This window comes from Haliotis cracherodii, unplaced genomic scaffold (genome assembly GCF_022045235.1).
Source record: "Haliotis cracherodii isolate W230 unplaced genomic scaffold, xgHalCrac1.p SCAF_16, whole genome shotgun sequence".
Classification (NCBI taxonomy): domain Eukaryota; kingdom Metazoa; phylum Mollusca; class Gastropoda; order Lepetellida; family Haliotidae; genus Haliotis; species Haliotis cracherodii.
Window position 1 is genome coordinate 23,198,152 of NW_027266271.1, and position 16,476 is coordinate 23,214,627.

Genomic DNA, 16,476 nt, shown 5'->3' on the forward strand with positions numbered 1-16,476 from the left:
TGATAAGAATCACACTGCTTCTTTTCCAATATACCTGATTTCCGTTGCAGCATATTGTTTGCACTTTGATAATAAATATTGCGTCTACGTTCAGGTGGCGACAGTGAGTGCGACTGACAGGGACTTGTCGCAGTATGGTAAAGTAACCTATTTCCCTGACACGGTAATGGTGAACGGAACTGTCTGTCCATTCAAAGTGTCAGTGGGTAAGTGTCTTCTGACGTATACTTAAAGAATCATAAGTTGCGAAGGCAATAGCCTTCAGTGGAGCCATCGTCACAGTACAGTTGCCACTGTATTACTATGATATCAATCAACAACAAAACATATAACGTTGCTTATCGTTGTGGTGACAAATGTGTTGTTTTTTCAAATTTTCAAGAATATTTTTATAATAATGATGACATCTAGTCTTTATTAGTCTTATTATGTATAATCCCCCTTCTTTAGAGACTGGAGTCGTGAAAGTGAGCGGCGACCTCGATTATGAGACGACTTCAACATATGAATGCATTGTGACTGCCGTGGACATGAAGGGATGCAGCAGTTGCACTGGACGTCTCACTGGATCGACAACTATGTCCGTCACCATCCTGGATTTCAACGACAACCCGCCGGTGTTTCAGGGGGCGCCGTACCGCGCCAACATATCAAGAGACGCTAACATCAACACTCTCGTCACTGACGTCATCACCGCAACTGACAGGGACGGCACCAGGGACGGCAATGGAGTTGTTAAATACCATATTTTATCAAGTATGTTGTGTACATGAAATGTCAGAAAATATTCATAGCAAACACACATGCATTATGTCATTTGCACCCTGAAACGAAGAGGTTACATGACGTTTGTGGTATGTTTTGCACATAATCTATAATGTGTCCGCTGTTCTTGTCTGAGGTTCCTGTCTGTCTTAATAGCATACTTATATTTTGTCTGTCCATGGTTAGGAGGATGTTACCGGGTATGATAAACAAAGAGATGCAATCAACAAAGTCTCTGAGCCTGATCGCTCGATCTTGTTTGTTTGTTTGTTGTTTAACGCCGCACTCAGCAATATTCCAGCTATATGACGGCGGTCTGTGAAAAATCCAGTCTGGACCAGACAATCCAGTGATTGACATCACTGATCCACGCGATTAGGATACGATGACATGCATCAACTATGCCTGACCACCCGATCCCGTTAGTCGCCTCTCACGACAAGCATAGTGGCCTTTTACGGAAAGCATAGGTTGCTGAAGACCTATTCTACCCCGGATCTTTAGGGGTCTATTTGGTCGTCCCTTATGACCAGTATAGGATGCTGGGGACCTATACTCCGGAATCCCAGCTTGGCAAATAAATGAACAGATGTATATATTGCTGCGTTCCTGTGTTGACTCCACACAACCTGCCAGGATGGTGTATGTAAACCCAGAAACTAGAGACACTGAGTTGAGTTGTCCGTATGTCAAATGTCGTTGACATATTAGTGTAAATATTTCTGAATATATATTCCAGACATAGACTACTTCAAGATTGACCGTGACTCGGGGAACATATTCGTGGCTACGACCCTAGATTCGGTGGACGAGGATGAGGTCACTCTGAGGATCAAGGCAACAGACTTACCTCAAGCAGACCCTGCTATGGAAGCAATCACAAACGTAATGTAGCTGTTTTACATTCTTCATTATTTTGATGGTAACACAAACAGTGTTTCATCATTTTCCTTAGTTCATCGTATCTGAAGGTCCTAAGAGGGAAAATGTGAATCTTGAAAGTAGGTTTATGGGTAATGCATAATTATATGTAGTCTGGTTTTAGGTGCACTCATCAGAGGTTAGAAGTAGGACTTTTTTCTTCTGTATTTATAACTATGTGTAATTGGATAATAATACTCGCTTCCAGCTCATTGGTTCTATTGTTTATGAATTATAACGGGTTTACTACTTACAGGTTACCATTTCCATCATGACTGACAAACCAAGACCATTCTTCAAAAAGGAATACACTTTCAAGCTGACGGAGAACGAGAAGCCTGATGAGGATAAACGTGTGCCCATTCGAGCTTATGTGCGAAAGGAGAGTGACGAATTTGCGTGTAACTGCACCTATGAAATACTAGGTATAGGTTTGTTCTTGTTAAGCTAAGAATTTGGTTTCAACGTTTTCATGCACTCATTAAATAAACGTGAAAAAAAACTTTCCATGATCACAAGGAGTCCATTTAACGATTCCAACTGTATCATACACTCTTTTCCTTACTTTATCGATATTTTCCAATGCTCAACTTTTGTACTCAACCAAGTGCTGCCATAATTTTAATATTCCCTATATTTCCTTTAATGCCACCGAGGGGGTAGGAGGGGTAGGCATGGGCAGGTTACGCTTCCCTTTTCGCGAACACCCGGGTATCATAACTATTTCATAGTGAATCATATACACATGCCCACGATCGTACAATCGACTCTGCGTTTATGGAAAGGTAACAACTGTTATATTTGGGATAACACTTTCTTAGTAAAGTACAAATTGTAGTACTTTTTCGGATCAAACCCACACTCTCAGATTGGGGCACCTAATCACCAACACACAAAGTCAGCAATCGAAGCCACTCAGCCACCGATGCTTCCACAAATGTTATATTTGGGATAACATTTTCTTGGTTAGGTGTTTTGCTGTTTTTCTTTTTAAGAAAACAATTTCTATAACAATATGCTTACCGTATGAACTATGTCTTAATGGATCTTTCAGTTACAGATTATTCGGAGAGTTTTTATGTAGACGGTATGACTGGCGACTTGAGACAAAAGGATCCAATTGACCGCGAAGAAACAGGCAGCCACTTTTATGTGACAGTGAAGGCGACTGACGGTGGCAGTGGTCTTTATAGGACAAAACAAGTTGCAATAATTGTGGCGGATGTTAACGATAACTTCCCCTACTTCTCAAAAACACAGCAGAACTTCGCCGTACGTCAGGTAGGTAGTTACTCCTCGCACACCATCTCTTTAATTCCAACAATACTAATTAACGTCACGTCAATCCGCTGTTTCATTACATACTTCATGGCATTGCAGAAGCTACTGGCACACAATGTTAAAACTGCACATTCACAGGTAAGAATAATATAAAAAGTCAACGCAAGAGAATAACCTGTCTCGATTGTCTATGCCATTATCTATGCTTCTAAGTCACGAAAGAGTTATGGGTATCCTTAAACTATCAATGGTAGTATTACTTCTAGAAGCAGTATTAGTAGTAGAACGGATGAAGGAAAGCAAGGGTCCCAGGAAAGCTTATTTGTATATTGTTGTGTCCTTCTGGAGATAATTACCTCCCTTAGATAGTTAACAGTGTCAACCCCCAAGCATGAATAATCTAATACTGGTTCAAATTCGTGATTCTTAAACAACTTTTATATGGGAAGTAACATACAAATAAAGTATTGCAACAGCGTATGCTGGAACAATTCACTACATATTCTCATCAGAAAAATAGAAACAGTTTCAGTGGAACCTTTCTATTGGATGAGAAATACCCTGCTAGTTACCTCCCTTGAAGAATTAATTTACAATTTTATGTGCCATTTTCTTTTGCTTTGTTATGTGTTTGATGTGTATTTTTTCACTATGGTAAATAAATAATTCAAGCAATAAACGTTAAGGAATATGAAAGTATGTTTAAATATATCCACATTTCAGAGTGCTCCAGCTGGGTATGTGATCGGGAGAGTGATGTCGGTAGACGCTGATGAACTCAGTCGCCCCATATACACAGCCTTTACTGATGTTGGGGGAATCGAACTGCTGCGTGATGGAACTCTGGTAGTGAGGGCTTCTCTGCTGAACTACACCTACGTTCGTGTAAGCTCAACACATGGCAAATGTCCTTTATAATAATATGTCCAGTAATATATATACTGAACAACAAATGTCCCTGTGACATTGAATAAGATTTAATGCAAAGTTATGTTTTTTACCAAATCTGAAACAATTTCGGTTTGCCACAGATAAAAGGCTCCTGTAAATGTTCAAATGGTTTAATTTGCCATACTGACTTCAGAAAAGATAAACATGCCAAAATGTCAATTTACAAATCAATAGCTTGTGTGTCCACCTCCTGTGGGATATCTATCCATATCTGCTGGAGCATGTTTCGAAGCTCCTGGAGTGTCTGTGGAACACGTGGTTGACGTCGAAGGCGCCGATCCATCTCATCCCACATGTGCTCGATTGGTGAGAGATCAGGAGAGCGAGCAGGTCAGGGGATCACATTCACGTTGTTTTGTTGAAGAGATCCTGAAAAAGTCGAGCAATATGAGGCCGGGTGTTGAAAGGTAATGCCTCGGCCATGACGTTGCTAAAACGGTAGAACAACAGGGCCGATGATCTCGTCGCGGTAGCGCTGTCCATTGAGATTTCCCTCTTCCACTATCAAACGTGTCATCTGTCTTGCTGTAATGCAACCCTATTCCATGACGCTGCCTCCCCCTTACCGATCTTCTTCCATGACAACAATGATTGACGTAACTTTCACCGCGACGTCGGTACACTCGAATCCGTCCATCGCTGTGGCTGAGGTGAAAACGAGACTCGTCAGTGAATAGAACTTGTCCCCACTGCATGGCCGTCCAGCGTAGGTGCTGTCTGCATCACTGTAGTCGTGCTTGACGGTGCTTTCCTGTCAAAATGGGACGTCTGGAGGGTCTTCTGGCGACAATCCCTGCACATCTGAGGCGGCGACGTACGGTTTGTGAGAATATTCGTCGAAGGCCAGGGATGCTTCTTGCAGTCACTGTTGCTGGCTGGAATCGATTTCGTAGGCGTGTTGTTCGAATCCAGTTGTCTTGTCGATTATTGGTTACGCGTGGCCTGCCACTCCGAGGATGGTCTCTGACTGCATTCGTCCGTTGCCAACGTTGCCATTAGCACCAAATGGTGTTTCTGTGGACGTTAAATTGTCTTGCAACATCACGTTGAGTCGATCTTGCTTAAGCATACCAATGGCTCGCAGACGCTCATTTTCGGATAAATCGGTAATTTTGTTGTTTTTCTGAGTGGTTGTTGTCAGCACGATGCTAAACAATGCATATGGAATCCCGTTAAGGCACATGTTTTTATACCCATTCCTGGGTAGTGAAATGCATGGGGCTTGCATAAATGTCAACTTTTGCATGGAATGAATGCTTTTCTGTAGCAGTTGCGTTTTTGTGACTTGATTCCATACATGTACTACAATATTGAAAACCAAACTTTACTTGTTTGAAAACAACACTAAAATACTGGTGTAACAGGCACTTTTGTTGTTGAGTATATCTTGCCCTCCTACTCAGTCTAACAGATCGTATAGTCACTTTAGATGGCTAAACATGGTTATGTATTGAAATTAAACAAGAAACTGCTTATTATTTCTTAAAATCCAAGTATCAAATCAGAGGATGAATTTGTAAGTATTCTTTTTATCTGTCTTGCATGACTGTTTTCAAACACTGACAGATATTATCTTGTGGCAATTGTTTCTTTTGTGGCAATTGTTGCAATAGAAAATAAGGATTGAGGGTTAGATATTGCATATTTTGGGTGTTTCGATGTTTCTGAATTTCTGTGATTGAAATCGGACAAGGAAGTACCTAAATGCACCTAAGAGACTGCGGCCAGGAAATCATTTGGCCATCAATAATTCTTGTTTTCCATCTTCGACCCTTCCTAAATCTTTTATTCGGTTATAGGGTACACTCGGCCCCAGTTCCGCATTTTTAGAGTTACTTGTAACTCAAAGTTTTACTGAAGATCGCTTCTGGCGATCAGAAATGCCGTTTGGTGAACTTGGAGTGTTTGCCATAAGGCAACCGGAGAAGTAACTACAGCGTAGATCTCCCTCAAAATAAAGGGGGAATTGGGATAGTCAAGTGATTAAACGTTTGCTCTTTGGCCCGGTTTCGAATCAACAGATTGGTATAATATGTGAGCCTCGTTTCTGCAGTTCGGCCGCTATTGTATTGCTGAAATATTACAAAAGATAAATCGGCGTTGAGCCATACTTTCTTACTAAATACCATTAAAGCCTAAAAACTTTGCTTCTTACCAGATGGTTGTCAATGTGAAAGAGGATCACTTTAAAGGGACATTCAACGTATTAGCAAGTACCAATGCGAATGTCTATATAAACGTCCGACCCGACGACAATGATCATGCTCCAACATTTGGAAAAGGTAAACTATTTTGACTCCAGAAACTGAACGATACACTAGCTTATTAATTCGCGAAAGCACATCTTGTGAACCACGTATTATACCAGAAGGACATAATTGTCTTCTGGGCGTTTGTCCGTATATTTACCAACAAACGTTACCATTTAAAAGAGACGATTAAGGAGAAGGAATTTATTCAGCAAAATTATATATAATATTCAGAAATGACCAGTTGCATACATCATCAGTATTTATGAATATTAGTCATCTGATAAAGTTACTTTTTATAACATAGCACTTTCATTTTTAATGGATTGGTGTTCGAAGTTATACCTGAGTATACTTTCAGAAACACCTATGTTGAGGGAAACTATTTGTCATTGTTCTGTTCCTCTTTTCCTAATGTAACAAAGCCGTATTCACATGTTTCAGATACCTATGAAGCCTCATTGATGTTTTTATCTCGAAAAGGCACAGAGGTTAAAATTAACAACTTCCGAGCAACGGATGCTGATGGCCACAGCGTTACATACGCCATACACAGGGGAAATCATAGGGTGGGTAATATTTTACATTGCTCCAACACCCTCTTTCTGATTGGTTACTGAATGGGCAATATTTCTAGTTTACATTCAGCTATGATTATGAGGCACGCTTGAGTCGTATATTATTTTACAGGATACTTTCAAGATCGACAGCCAGACGGGGAAGATATCTGTGCAGTATACATTGGACGACACAGTACCCCGAGTCCTTGAGTTAGTAGTAATCGCCACCGATTCAAGCCGTAATCGGAGGACTGGGTAGGTTTATACTGAAGCGTTTTCGCCGATTTGGGTTATACCCAGTCAATATCAGAGTTAGCTCCCTTACGTAAATGTTTGTGTATTATGTCATCGAGTGACGTCATCTATTATTGTGTGTTGAATGGACGCCATCCTGACTCTCGCATGTATTTCTCCGGTTATTAAACGTGTTCAAACGAACCCCAATATATGTGTTAAAATAACACAACATACACCACAGGGGCATAACCACCGTTGACTTATGCTGATACTGATCTATATTGACACATATATGACGTGACAACATCACTATATACTCGAAGCACTGGCAAGTTACGAGACATATTCAATAAAAAACAACCAAACTTATTATCCTGTAAACACTTAACTTTTTTTATACAAATTGTGTGAATGGGTGGTGCTACCGGGTAGGCAGGACATGCTTACGTTTTTCGTGAACACGTCTTTCGTGTCATCACTGATTTTCAGTGGTCCATTCATATAGTTATTTTGCCCTTTACGCCAAATGGAATCTGTTTCGGTGGATACTCTAGACTGGTTATTCTCTTCTATTGACAATTTATATAATTTTCTGTTGAATAATTAGTGATATTTGTTTCAGATCATGTACCGTTATTATATCCTTAAGGGACTTTACCGCTACTGAATGTATAGCTGAAAACGCATATTCAGAGCTGCAACAGAGCGCACAACAGAGAGTATTATTCCTTGGGCTATTCATAGCTATGGCAGCCCTACTTGCGGTGATCAGCCTCATTGCAGTACTTGCTGTATACAAGTAAGTGTTGGTTTGTTGTTTAACGCTGTAATATACCCACTACATGACAAAAATAATCGTGTCTGGGCCAGTCAATCAAGTGATTGACATCATGAGCATCGATCCACGCAATTGGGATACGATGACATGAATCAACCAAGTCAGCGAGCTTGACAACCCGATCCCGTTAGAGGACAGATAGCCACAGTCATCCAGTTGCCATCGAGGATTAATTCAACTAATTTATGCATTCTTTATGTGTATTAAGTCTAATCCAGATAGTTTTTGCATTCTACCGCTCTTTTGCATTATACGCCGAATGGTATCTTTTTCGCCGGATAATCGATACTTGTTATTCACTGGCGTGGACGTTTTATATTAATGTATTTAGCAAACCACGACTGTGTTTAGGTGGAGGACGTCAGCACAAGCAAAACAAAAATCGGATGACCTTAAAACAGCTCAGGAAATGCAGACAGTACCAACCGAATATGACCTACTTGCTGCAAACAGGACTGAAGAAGAAAGATCTTACTACAGACTCAGGGACAGAGATACGGTAAGACTTGAACCTTTCATTCTTGACGCCATGTGTATGGTAAGTGTGTCAGCCTGTGCTATATCTAATTGTATAGACGTGAATACAATTTAGCATTTTCCAACTCAACAATATTCATTCACTTAAAAGAGGCGGCCGGGTAGCCTAGTGGTTAAAGCGTTCGCTCATCACGCAGAAAACCAGTGTTCGATTCCCGACATGGTACAATGTATGAAGCCCATTTCTGGTGTCCCCCGCCGTGATATTGCTGGAATATTGCTAAAAGCGGCGTAAAACCATACTCGCTCACTCACTCAATCATTCACCTAAAAGTTTGACATCTGCCGAAACTTTCGGTCCATGACATTAAAGAGTTATTCCCCTTTCCTATCTGATCACTCTGGTGAAGCACAACATTTTGACTTTGATTTATAAATTATATTCTGTAAGTGTCTAAATGGAGTGTATAACTTTCTCGCCTTTGCAGCCGCCCGGTGTTCCAAATGAAGCATATGTGTCTGCAAATTCAAGGTAAGATAAACATACGTTAACATGTCACAACTAATATGTGTCAGGGGCGGTCGGGTAGCCCCTGGTTAAGTGGTTAAAGCGTTCGCTCGTCACGCCGAAGACCCGGGTTCGATTCCCGACATGGGTACAATTTGTTTGGATCTTCCACAATTGTATTATGTCATAGACTGTCTATTAAATATATGTTGAGAACTAATATTTTTGCCCTGTTCCAGGCCAACATCCTACATACATCCAGTAGAGGGCAGTCCTTACTATGATGATGCTGATGCTTACGCCATTGAGCTGCAGGCATGAAGAACTCCTCATCTACTCTCGGTCCTGGCGAGACAATATAATCATTGTCGGGAAATGCCCGTCTTCAGTAGTGTCTTATATAAAAATTGGAAACAAATTAAATATGAATCACCGAACTACACCCAACCCATTATCTTATTAATCGTTCAGCTTTCCAAACTCACAGGATTGTATGGTTAGTGTGCATGTATGTCACATGGCAATGGATGAAAATGACAGATGTGTTCAATATATATTGTCACGAAGCAGTTGTCATCGTGTGCCTCATCGGTACATTATTTGAATACAAGTATTTGAAATGTACGTGCGGACATGGTAAATATCATGTGCAAGTCTAAGAATAATATTGCTTTTCGGTTGTAAATAAACTATACACACTTTTGAATATATTTTAACATACATTAAATTACTATTTTGTACTCATGGACTTTTATCCATTGCTTTTAAAGTGTGAACTGCTTTCATTATTATTTTCAAATGTATAACTCTTAAACATACAAACATATATCACTATAAGTTTTCCATGTAAAAATATGACGAATAAATGCTTGTTTGGTTATTAATACTACATGTTTTCGTTTAATATTTTCTGTTAAATATTAGGACGTTAATTATGCTATCAACCACAAGTTTGCCTGACCAAGACGTGTCTAGAACACACAATGGCATAGCTGGAATATTGCTGACCGTGACATAAAAATAGCAACTAAATAAAATGTACACATGTCAATATGGGAAAAGGGAAGTTCGTTTGACTCAATGTGTGAATGCTTTTATGGAAAACATTTGCCACGAAGACCTGAATAAGTTTAAGTCAATGGGTCGGTCTCCACGAAGCTTCAGCTTCTAAATGTTGTATTTACAGAGGAATAGGAATTGAAAATGAACATGCCAACCGCATCCTGCAGAGTAACAGTTCTCCACGGCCAGGGGTCTCTTCTCAGTTTATAGGTCTAGGTATTATATACATCGTAATGTTATTCTCTTATAAGTTTTCAAAACATTAGTGTTAATCTTTAAAGTAGACAACCAATTTGACGTTGAATAAATTGAATAAAATGAAGCAGGACTTCAAATTGACATGAGGTTTGAGGTTAACAATAGGCATTAATTGTAGCTGACCCTTGAGCTGAAAACGGAGCAACTTTGACTTTTATCATTTTACGTATTGACAAAGTAGCAATACTTTATGTAACATAGGGTTCAGATTATGTACATATGGCGGGTGCACATAGTTACACCATCGTGGAAAGACATTGGACGTCAGTTTCTCCTATTAAATAGTATATATACAGATGTAGTCTGACCGCCTCCGTGGTCCAGTGGTAGAGCGTCCGCCCGGAGAGCGGAAGGTCCGGGGTTCGATCCCCGACCGCGTCATACCAAAAGACGTTAAAAGATGGTACTTGTTGTTACCCTGTCTGGCACTCGGCATTAAGGAGCTAAAGCAAGGACTGGTCGACTCGGAGTCAGTATACTGTGTCTGAGTGGGGTATTCATGTTAAACTGCGGCATGGTATCTCTGTGAGCTAGCACTATAAATCGGCATCAGTCCGGACTAGTATAAGCAGCCGCACAAACACACACACGTACAAGCACGTCGCTTTATAAGTACAATAGTCTTGGGCGCGACGTTAAACCCCATTTCACCTCACCTCTACACTTGTGTGTCACTAACACTTAGTTGAGCGTTAACTGTGTTGAAAATAACGGGTATGCTCTTATGCTACTTTTATTGGACATATGTAATTTAAAACAGGAATTGATCTCTGTGAAATATCACGAATAGTAATTGTGTGCCAGTTCAGGGACGTATGAATAAAACGGAAGCTTTCAGTTCCTGTCTGTAGGTTTAGCTTACCATTTCAAGGGAGAGCACTCTTAGACGTCTCATTGCGCCCACTGAGAGGAGGCACGGAATGGTGTACACTCGGCGTAGTGTGGACATTCGTGACTACTCGGGTCATTCCGGCAATGCATTCTTGTCGGTTACGCGAATGGCGACCAGGGGTTTTGTAGATTAGAGAAAGACATACCAGCTTAGATATACATTGTCATTGTATACGATTGCATATTCAACCCAATGTTACTGTATCCCAATCATTTGTATTGACGATAAATTTAACATTATTATCACACGGAAATGTTGCCGGACAGAACCAGGATACACATATTGTTCACACACGCTCAACATTCGCTCGCAACAGCTATTAAAGCGCCCCCTGTAGAATGTGCTCATGGAAAGTGTCCGCTGCAGAACGTGTTGCAAGCAAATGTAAATACCGCCCTTCTATCAAGACACGCTCCAGTGGCAGATCTTGGTTGTGGGTAGTGGGACTGGCTAGTTGGGATGAGGCTGTTTTGATTCATTGGGTTCGATCTCCCATCCCCCACACAGCCACTCCTACCTTTTGTTAAAATCGCTTTTGACATGACCCCTCAACAACGGACCAGAATACATTCAAATTGATTTTACATTTATTTCTGTAGTCAGGTCACGAAGGCCCTTTGTAAGGTTTTGTATTAACATAACATGTCTTGATATTTCGAAAAAAAACAAGGGAAATTTGTAATTGGATTTGTAAACAAAGCGACTTTGAGGATGAAAAAACCTATTGCAACCCGGTTTGGTTGTCCCGATAGAGGTTATCAAAGCTTGCTCAGCGTTGCATAAACAGCCTGGCATCTTTAGGTGTGGCTGATCAGGTTACATAGGTAGCTGTCAATGCACCGAGGGGAGCTCCACTACAAAAGGGATATGCGTGTTACTTCCTGGTATACACGGAGTCTGGATACATATTAGAAGACCATATCTATTCAATCAAGAAACATTCACTGCTGGAACGGCCAAAGAAATTAACTTGCACATACATAACGTTCATTTATATAGCAGACATCGATGTCAAGATTCATTCATGTCTACATTCATGTTCACAGAAAACAAATTGTTTTCTGATTCTGTTTGGGTTTGATATGTCATGACATGATGCAAAGGGAGTATTACTTTGGGTCACCCTAACATCTTTTATTTCCAAATCTATTAAAGGGTGACTACTGAGGACAGTTGTTAGTCCAAGCAAGTTTGAAGTAATTTCAAAACTTATGTTTGATGAAATAGAAAAATTAGCAGTAATTGTATTAATCCAAATACACATCGACCATGTATCAGTTTGAAACAGGTCACCAATGTCAACTTCTGGGCGTACACCGGTAAACTGGCAAAAGTATTTTCTTTCATGTGTCAATATACAAATATATGGGATTTTAGGCAAACAAGCCTTTACATGGTGATTGAGTGAGTGAATACTATTTCCAGCTCTTTCACGGCGACCTGTAAGTTATCGCGCAACTATTCACGCAATCTGGACTACAGCCAAGTCACAGAGCCTTGCCACCTGATCAATTTTGTATTAAGTTAAGGAGTAGCGTTGGGGTAATCCCAACATGCTCCTGTAATGAAGCGGTACTGCATGATAACACTGATAACCGCATACCGACATATCTCTCCACATGTAGTTCATGCACCAGACCATCGATTTTGAAAAGGTGTATTTAATAGAAAACTGACATTACAAGTTTTTATCGAGTGACATATATACAAGAGGCACAACTGCAGCTAGATTATGTTCTGTAATATGACAGTCACTTGAACTGGTGAAACTAGCGACTCAGGTTTCAATGAATATTCCTCCCATTGTTGACCGATGGGATTGAGTTGAGCTGAGTGTATATACTGAACCGCAAAAGAAACGTCACCATGTATGAGAAGCCTTATTTGTCCAAACACTGTAAATATACTTTGAGACATATTACAAAAAATCAAACTTGGCAAAACTGATCATCAAGGTTGAAATTAAAGTGTCAAATGTTCTGAAAGTGAAACACAACACTAGTTTCTGAGAAAACGGCATCACAAGTCAGTATCTCATGTGTCCACCATGTGCATTGATGACTGCCGTGAACGTCGATACATGGAATGGATGAGGCGTTTGATAACGGCCAAAGGCACTTGAGCCCACACTCTGAGGAACGCCTGACGCAGTTCAGCTGCAGTTGTTAGCCGTCTTAAAATCTCGTCCCACATGTGCTCAGTGGGATTTAAATCGGGACTGACGGCAGGCCACTGCATGTTTCTGATGCCATTCTGCTGGAGGAAGTCTTTTGTTGCTCCCACAGTGTGGGCACGGGCGTTATCATGTTTAAACTCGTGGTTGCGGCGACGTGCCAAATAAGTTTTGGCGTGTGGTCTCAAAACTTGTTCAATGTAGCGAGCTGCTGTGACACCATTGCCTCTCCCTGGACCGATGTTCTGGAAGACCACAGGGCCGACCCTCTATGCAAGACCAATTCCACCCCACACCATGATGCTCGGACCACCCAACGAATCTCTCTCAACAACTCAAGCATCCGAATAACATTCCCCACGGCGTCGCCAGACTCTCTGCCATCTGCTGTTGAGATACAGTAACGACTCTCGTCTGAGGACTCTTCTCCACTGCTGGTGACGTTCCCGGCTATGACGTGGTGTCTGAATGGGTCCTCGATGCGGCCTGTGACAGTGGAGGTGTCTACTCGTCAATCGTCGACGCACGGTGTCCGCACTGATGTGTCGCTAGTGTGTCCCCATGGTCTGTCGAGCAGTTTCCGCAGCAGTAACCAAGCGATCTTGAAGATGCTGACGAAGAATCTGACGATCCTGACGTCGGGTGGTGACCCTTGGTCTTCCGCTACGTGGTTGGTCATCTGTAGTGTTGGTGGTCTGGTACCGTTGCTGGAGCCTGTGTATGGTCCTTACGTGGACATGAAATGTATTGGCTACGTGCCGGGCGGTTTGTCCAGCTTGCAATCGTCCAAGGGCTTGGTGTCGCTGATTTCTTGTCAATCTTGGCATGTGGTAGCAATTCAATAATGAATGAATGTTATCCGATATGGGTGGATTTTTATAGGGCAAGAAATGGGGGAACGCATGTGCATTTCAATTTGCACGGAACTCACGTGCATCGGGTTATCATGGCCGTTGCCGTGATGCGTTTGGGCGATCGGTTTTATTGTCATCTGCTTTGTTTTTTTTAATCATCAAATTTCATTTTTCCGGACATGGTAATGTTAGATTTGAGAAACTTTGACAAAAAATACCCAGATTTTTAAATGACAACTTTTCATGCAATGTTACTTGGGGTGACGTTTCTTTTGAGGTTCAGTATCTACATTACATGCAAATTGCATTTTCCCCACTGCGACATTGACATGGTATGCATTTCTCAAGCAATAACTTCACAGTCATCAGTGGAAAACGCAATAAATAGAACACATGTTAAGATTCCTTTGAAGCACATAGTCAACACATAATACGGATCCATTACACTAGAATTACTTCAATGGGAGTATGTTAAACTTAGCGTCACGAGATGTATTGAAATCGTTATCGTGTTTTGTAACAGCACAGTAGCTTAACTTACATGTTGTAACATTCAGACTTGACTGTCTCGTTTGTACTAAGTCTAGTTTGTACTAAATAGAAGTTTGTTACAAGGTATTTCACAGGAGAAATTTAAACCAGTGATGCTTAATAACCTATCTTGCCCTTTATTGGCAAACGAGCGTGTAAGGACCTATGTTAGTGGGTTCGCCCTGACTATATTTCTAGGTTTGTCAGCGTGTTGGTTTCACGTGGTAAACGTGTATGACATGCATCACTTGGCTTTCCTCTCATATGTAGCTGACACACCATGACACAACTGAACTAGTTTCCAAAGCGACCACTCTCAGTCATGTTCATGTATGTACATGATTCAACATGTGATAGCACCCATACAAACATTGCTATGAGGAAAGTTTAGTCATGTAATGGAATTTGGATAAAGGAGAATACAATCTCCTTGTATGAGCAGATATCTTTATCAAAGCGTTTACATTGCTGACTGTCGGATCACGTGTTGTCAGGAACAGCATGTTGTAGCTCTATCTTGCATAATGATACTTCGTAACGAGTATGTTCTAACATTGATGAAGTTGTTTGCTCGCCTATTGTTCACATGTAGAACAAGGTTGCCCTACCCATTAATGAGTGTTACGGATAGCACATGTGGCCATTGATATTAACACGGGTCGGGGAGAGGTTTAACTCCAAGGCTTTATATTGATATTTCATCAACAGGCTTGATATGACATTCAAAGACATGAAAGAGGCAATGTGTCAAAAGAATATCCACTTAGTATGGACTAAAAAAGTTTATTCTTATTTTGATATATTAGACTTTTCAGTTATTGAAAGGGTCCATCAAAGTACACAACATCCCGAAACATTACCCAGTAGAATTTGTTTGTTTGTTGTTTAACGCCGCACTCAGCAATATTCCAGCTATATGACGGCGGTCGGTAACTAATCGACCAGACAATCCAGTGATTGACATCCTGAGCTTCGATATACGCAATAGGGATGGCTGACATGCGTCAACCAAGTCAGCGAGCGAGACAGGTTGACCGAAATAATGTGAAGCGACTACTTAATATTATATATATATATTTTGGTGTTTGTACAAGATACAGATTGCAAATAGACTTGGAGAGTAAGTGATAACCGCCAGTGATAAGGAGCTCGAGCTGTATTATCTTTGTCCTGGCATCACCTTTTAAAACTGGCGTTATAAAAAATGTTTGCAAATACAGATGGCATTGGAAAAAAAATATTTGATACTCCACTAAACCGGGCAGTTCAGTATTGTCACTTTACGTCTATCATTGTATGGTCTGAATATCGTTGTAGTCATTGTATCGATTTACTTTGACCAATATCTTCTTATTGTTGTCGCTTTTGATGCGTTTTATAACACATGAGAGACGCTGTACAATTGCTAATCTCTACCAGGGGTAAAGGGTTGGACCTGAAATTATTTACATTCTTTATTCTCAATTCAACATCGATCGTAGACGAGTGAGTCAGGGAGTTGGGTTTAGCGCCGCTTTTAACAGTATCCCAGTTATATCACGGCGTGTGAGCTTAATGTGGGAGGAAAGTCCGACATGATGCAGGTCTCAGGCGTTTACCACTCCGGTGAGACCTACGAGCACGGGTATGGTGCTGACAAACCTAGAAACATAATCGGGGCGAACAGGGATTCGAACCCAATATCATAGGCTTGCCCAAAGAACGCAACTCTGCACAGTGAATCGCGGCGCCTTAGACGACTGGGCCCCCGTGCCCCCTCGTAGAAGACGGTACAAAAGGAGATCGCATGCTTGTACTCATATAAAGAATGAGTTATTGATTGTTGCTTTACGTCGCAGCGAGCAATATCCCAGCCACATCTATCAATCCTCGAATTTGGGTCAGACAAGGCAGTTGATTTGCTCGAGGAACGTTCCATA

General features: G+C 41.0%; 1 protein-coding gene across 1 annotated transcript in view; it reads left to right on the forward strand.

Moving 5' to 3' along the window:
- LOC139463627 (protocadherin Fat 4-like) overlaps window positions 1-16,476 on the forward strand; it is a 47,791-nt gene that overhangs the window by 13,370 nt on the left and 17,945 nt on the right. The window contains exons 12-24 of the mRNA XM_071244900.1: window positions 95-206; window positions 451-756; window positions 1,505-1,650; window positions 1,943-2,117; window positions 2,741-2,967; window positions 3,691-3,852; window positions 6,077-6,200; window positions 6,612-6,736; window positions 6,858-6,982; window positions 7,587-7,763; window positions 8,154-8,301; window positions 8,768-8,811; window positions 9,027-9,102. Of these exons, the coding sequence (XP_071101001.1) occupies window positions 95-206; window positions 451-756; window positions 1,505-1,650; window positions 1,943-2,117; window positions 2,741-2,967; window positions 3,691-3,852; window positions 6,077-6,200; window positions 6,612-6,736; window positions 6,858-6,982; window positions 7,587-7,763; window positions 8,154-8,301; window positions 8,768-8,811; window positions 9,027-9,102 (1,947 nt within the window). The remainder of the gene's footprint in view (window positions 1-94; window positions 207-450; window positions 757-1,504; window positions 1,651-1,942; window positions 2,118-2,740; window positions 2,968-3,690; window positions 3,853-6,076; window positions 6,201-6,611; window positions 6,737-6,857; window positions 6,983-7,586; window positions 7,764-8,153; window positions 8,302-8,767; window positions 8,812-9,026; window positions 9,103-16,476) is intronic.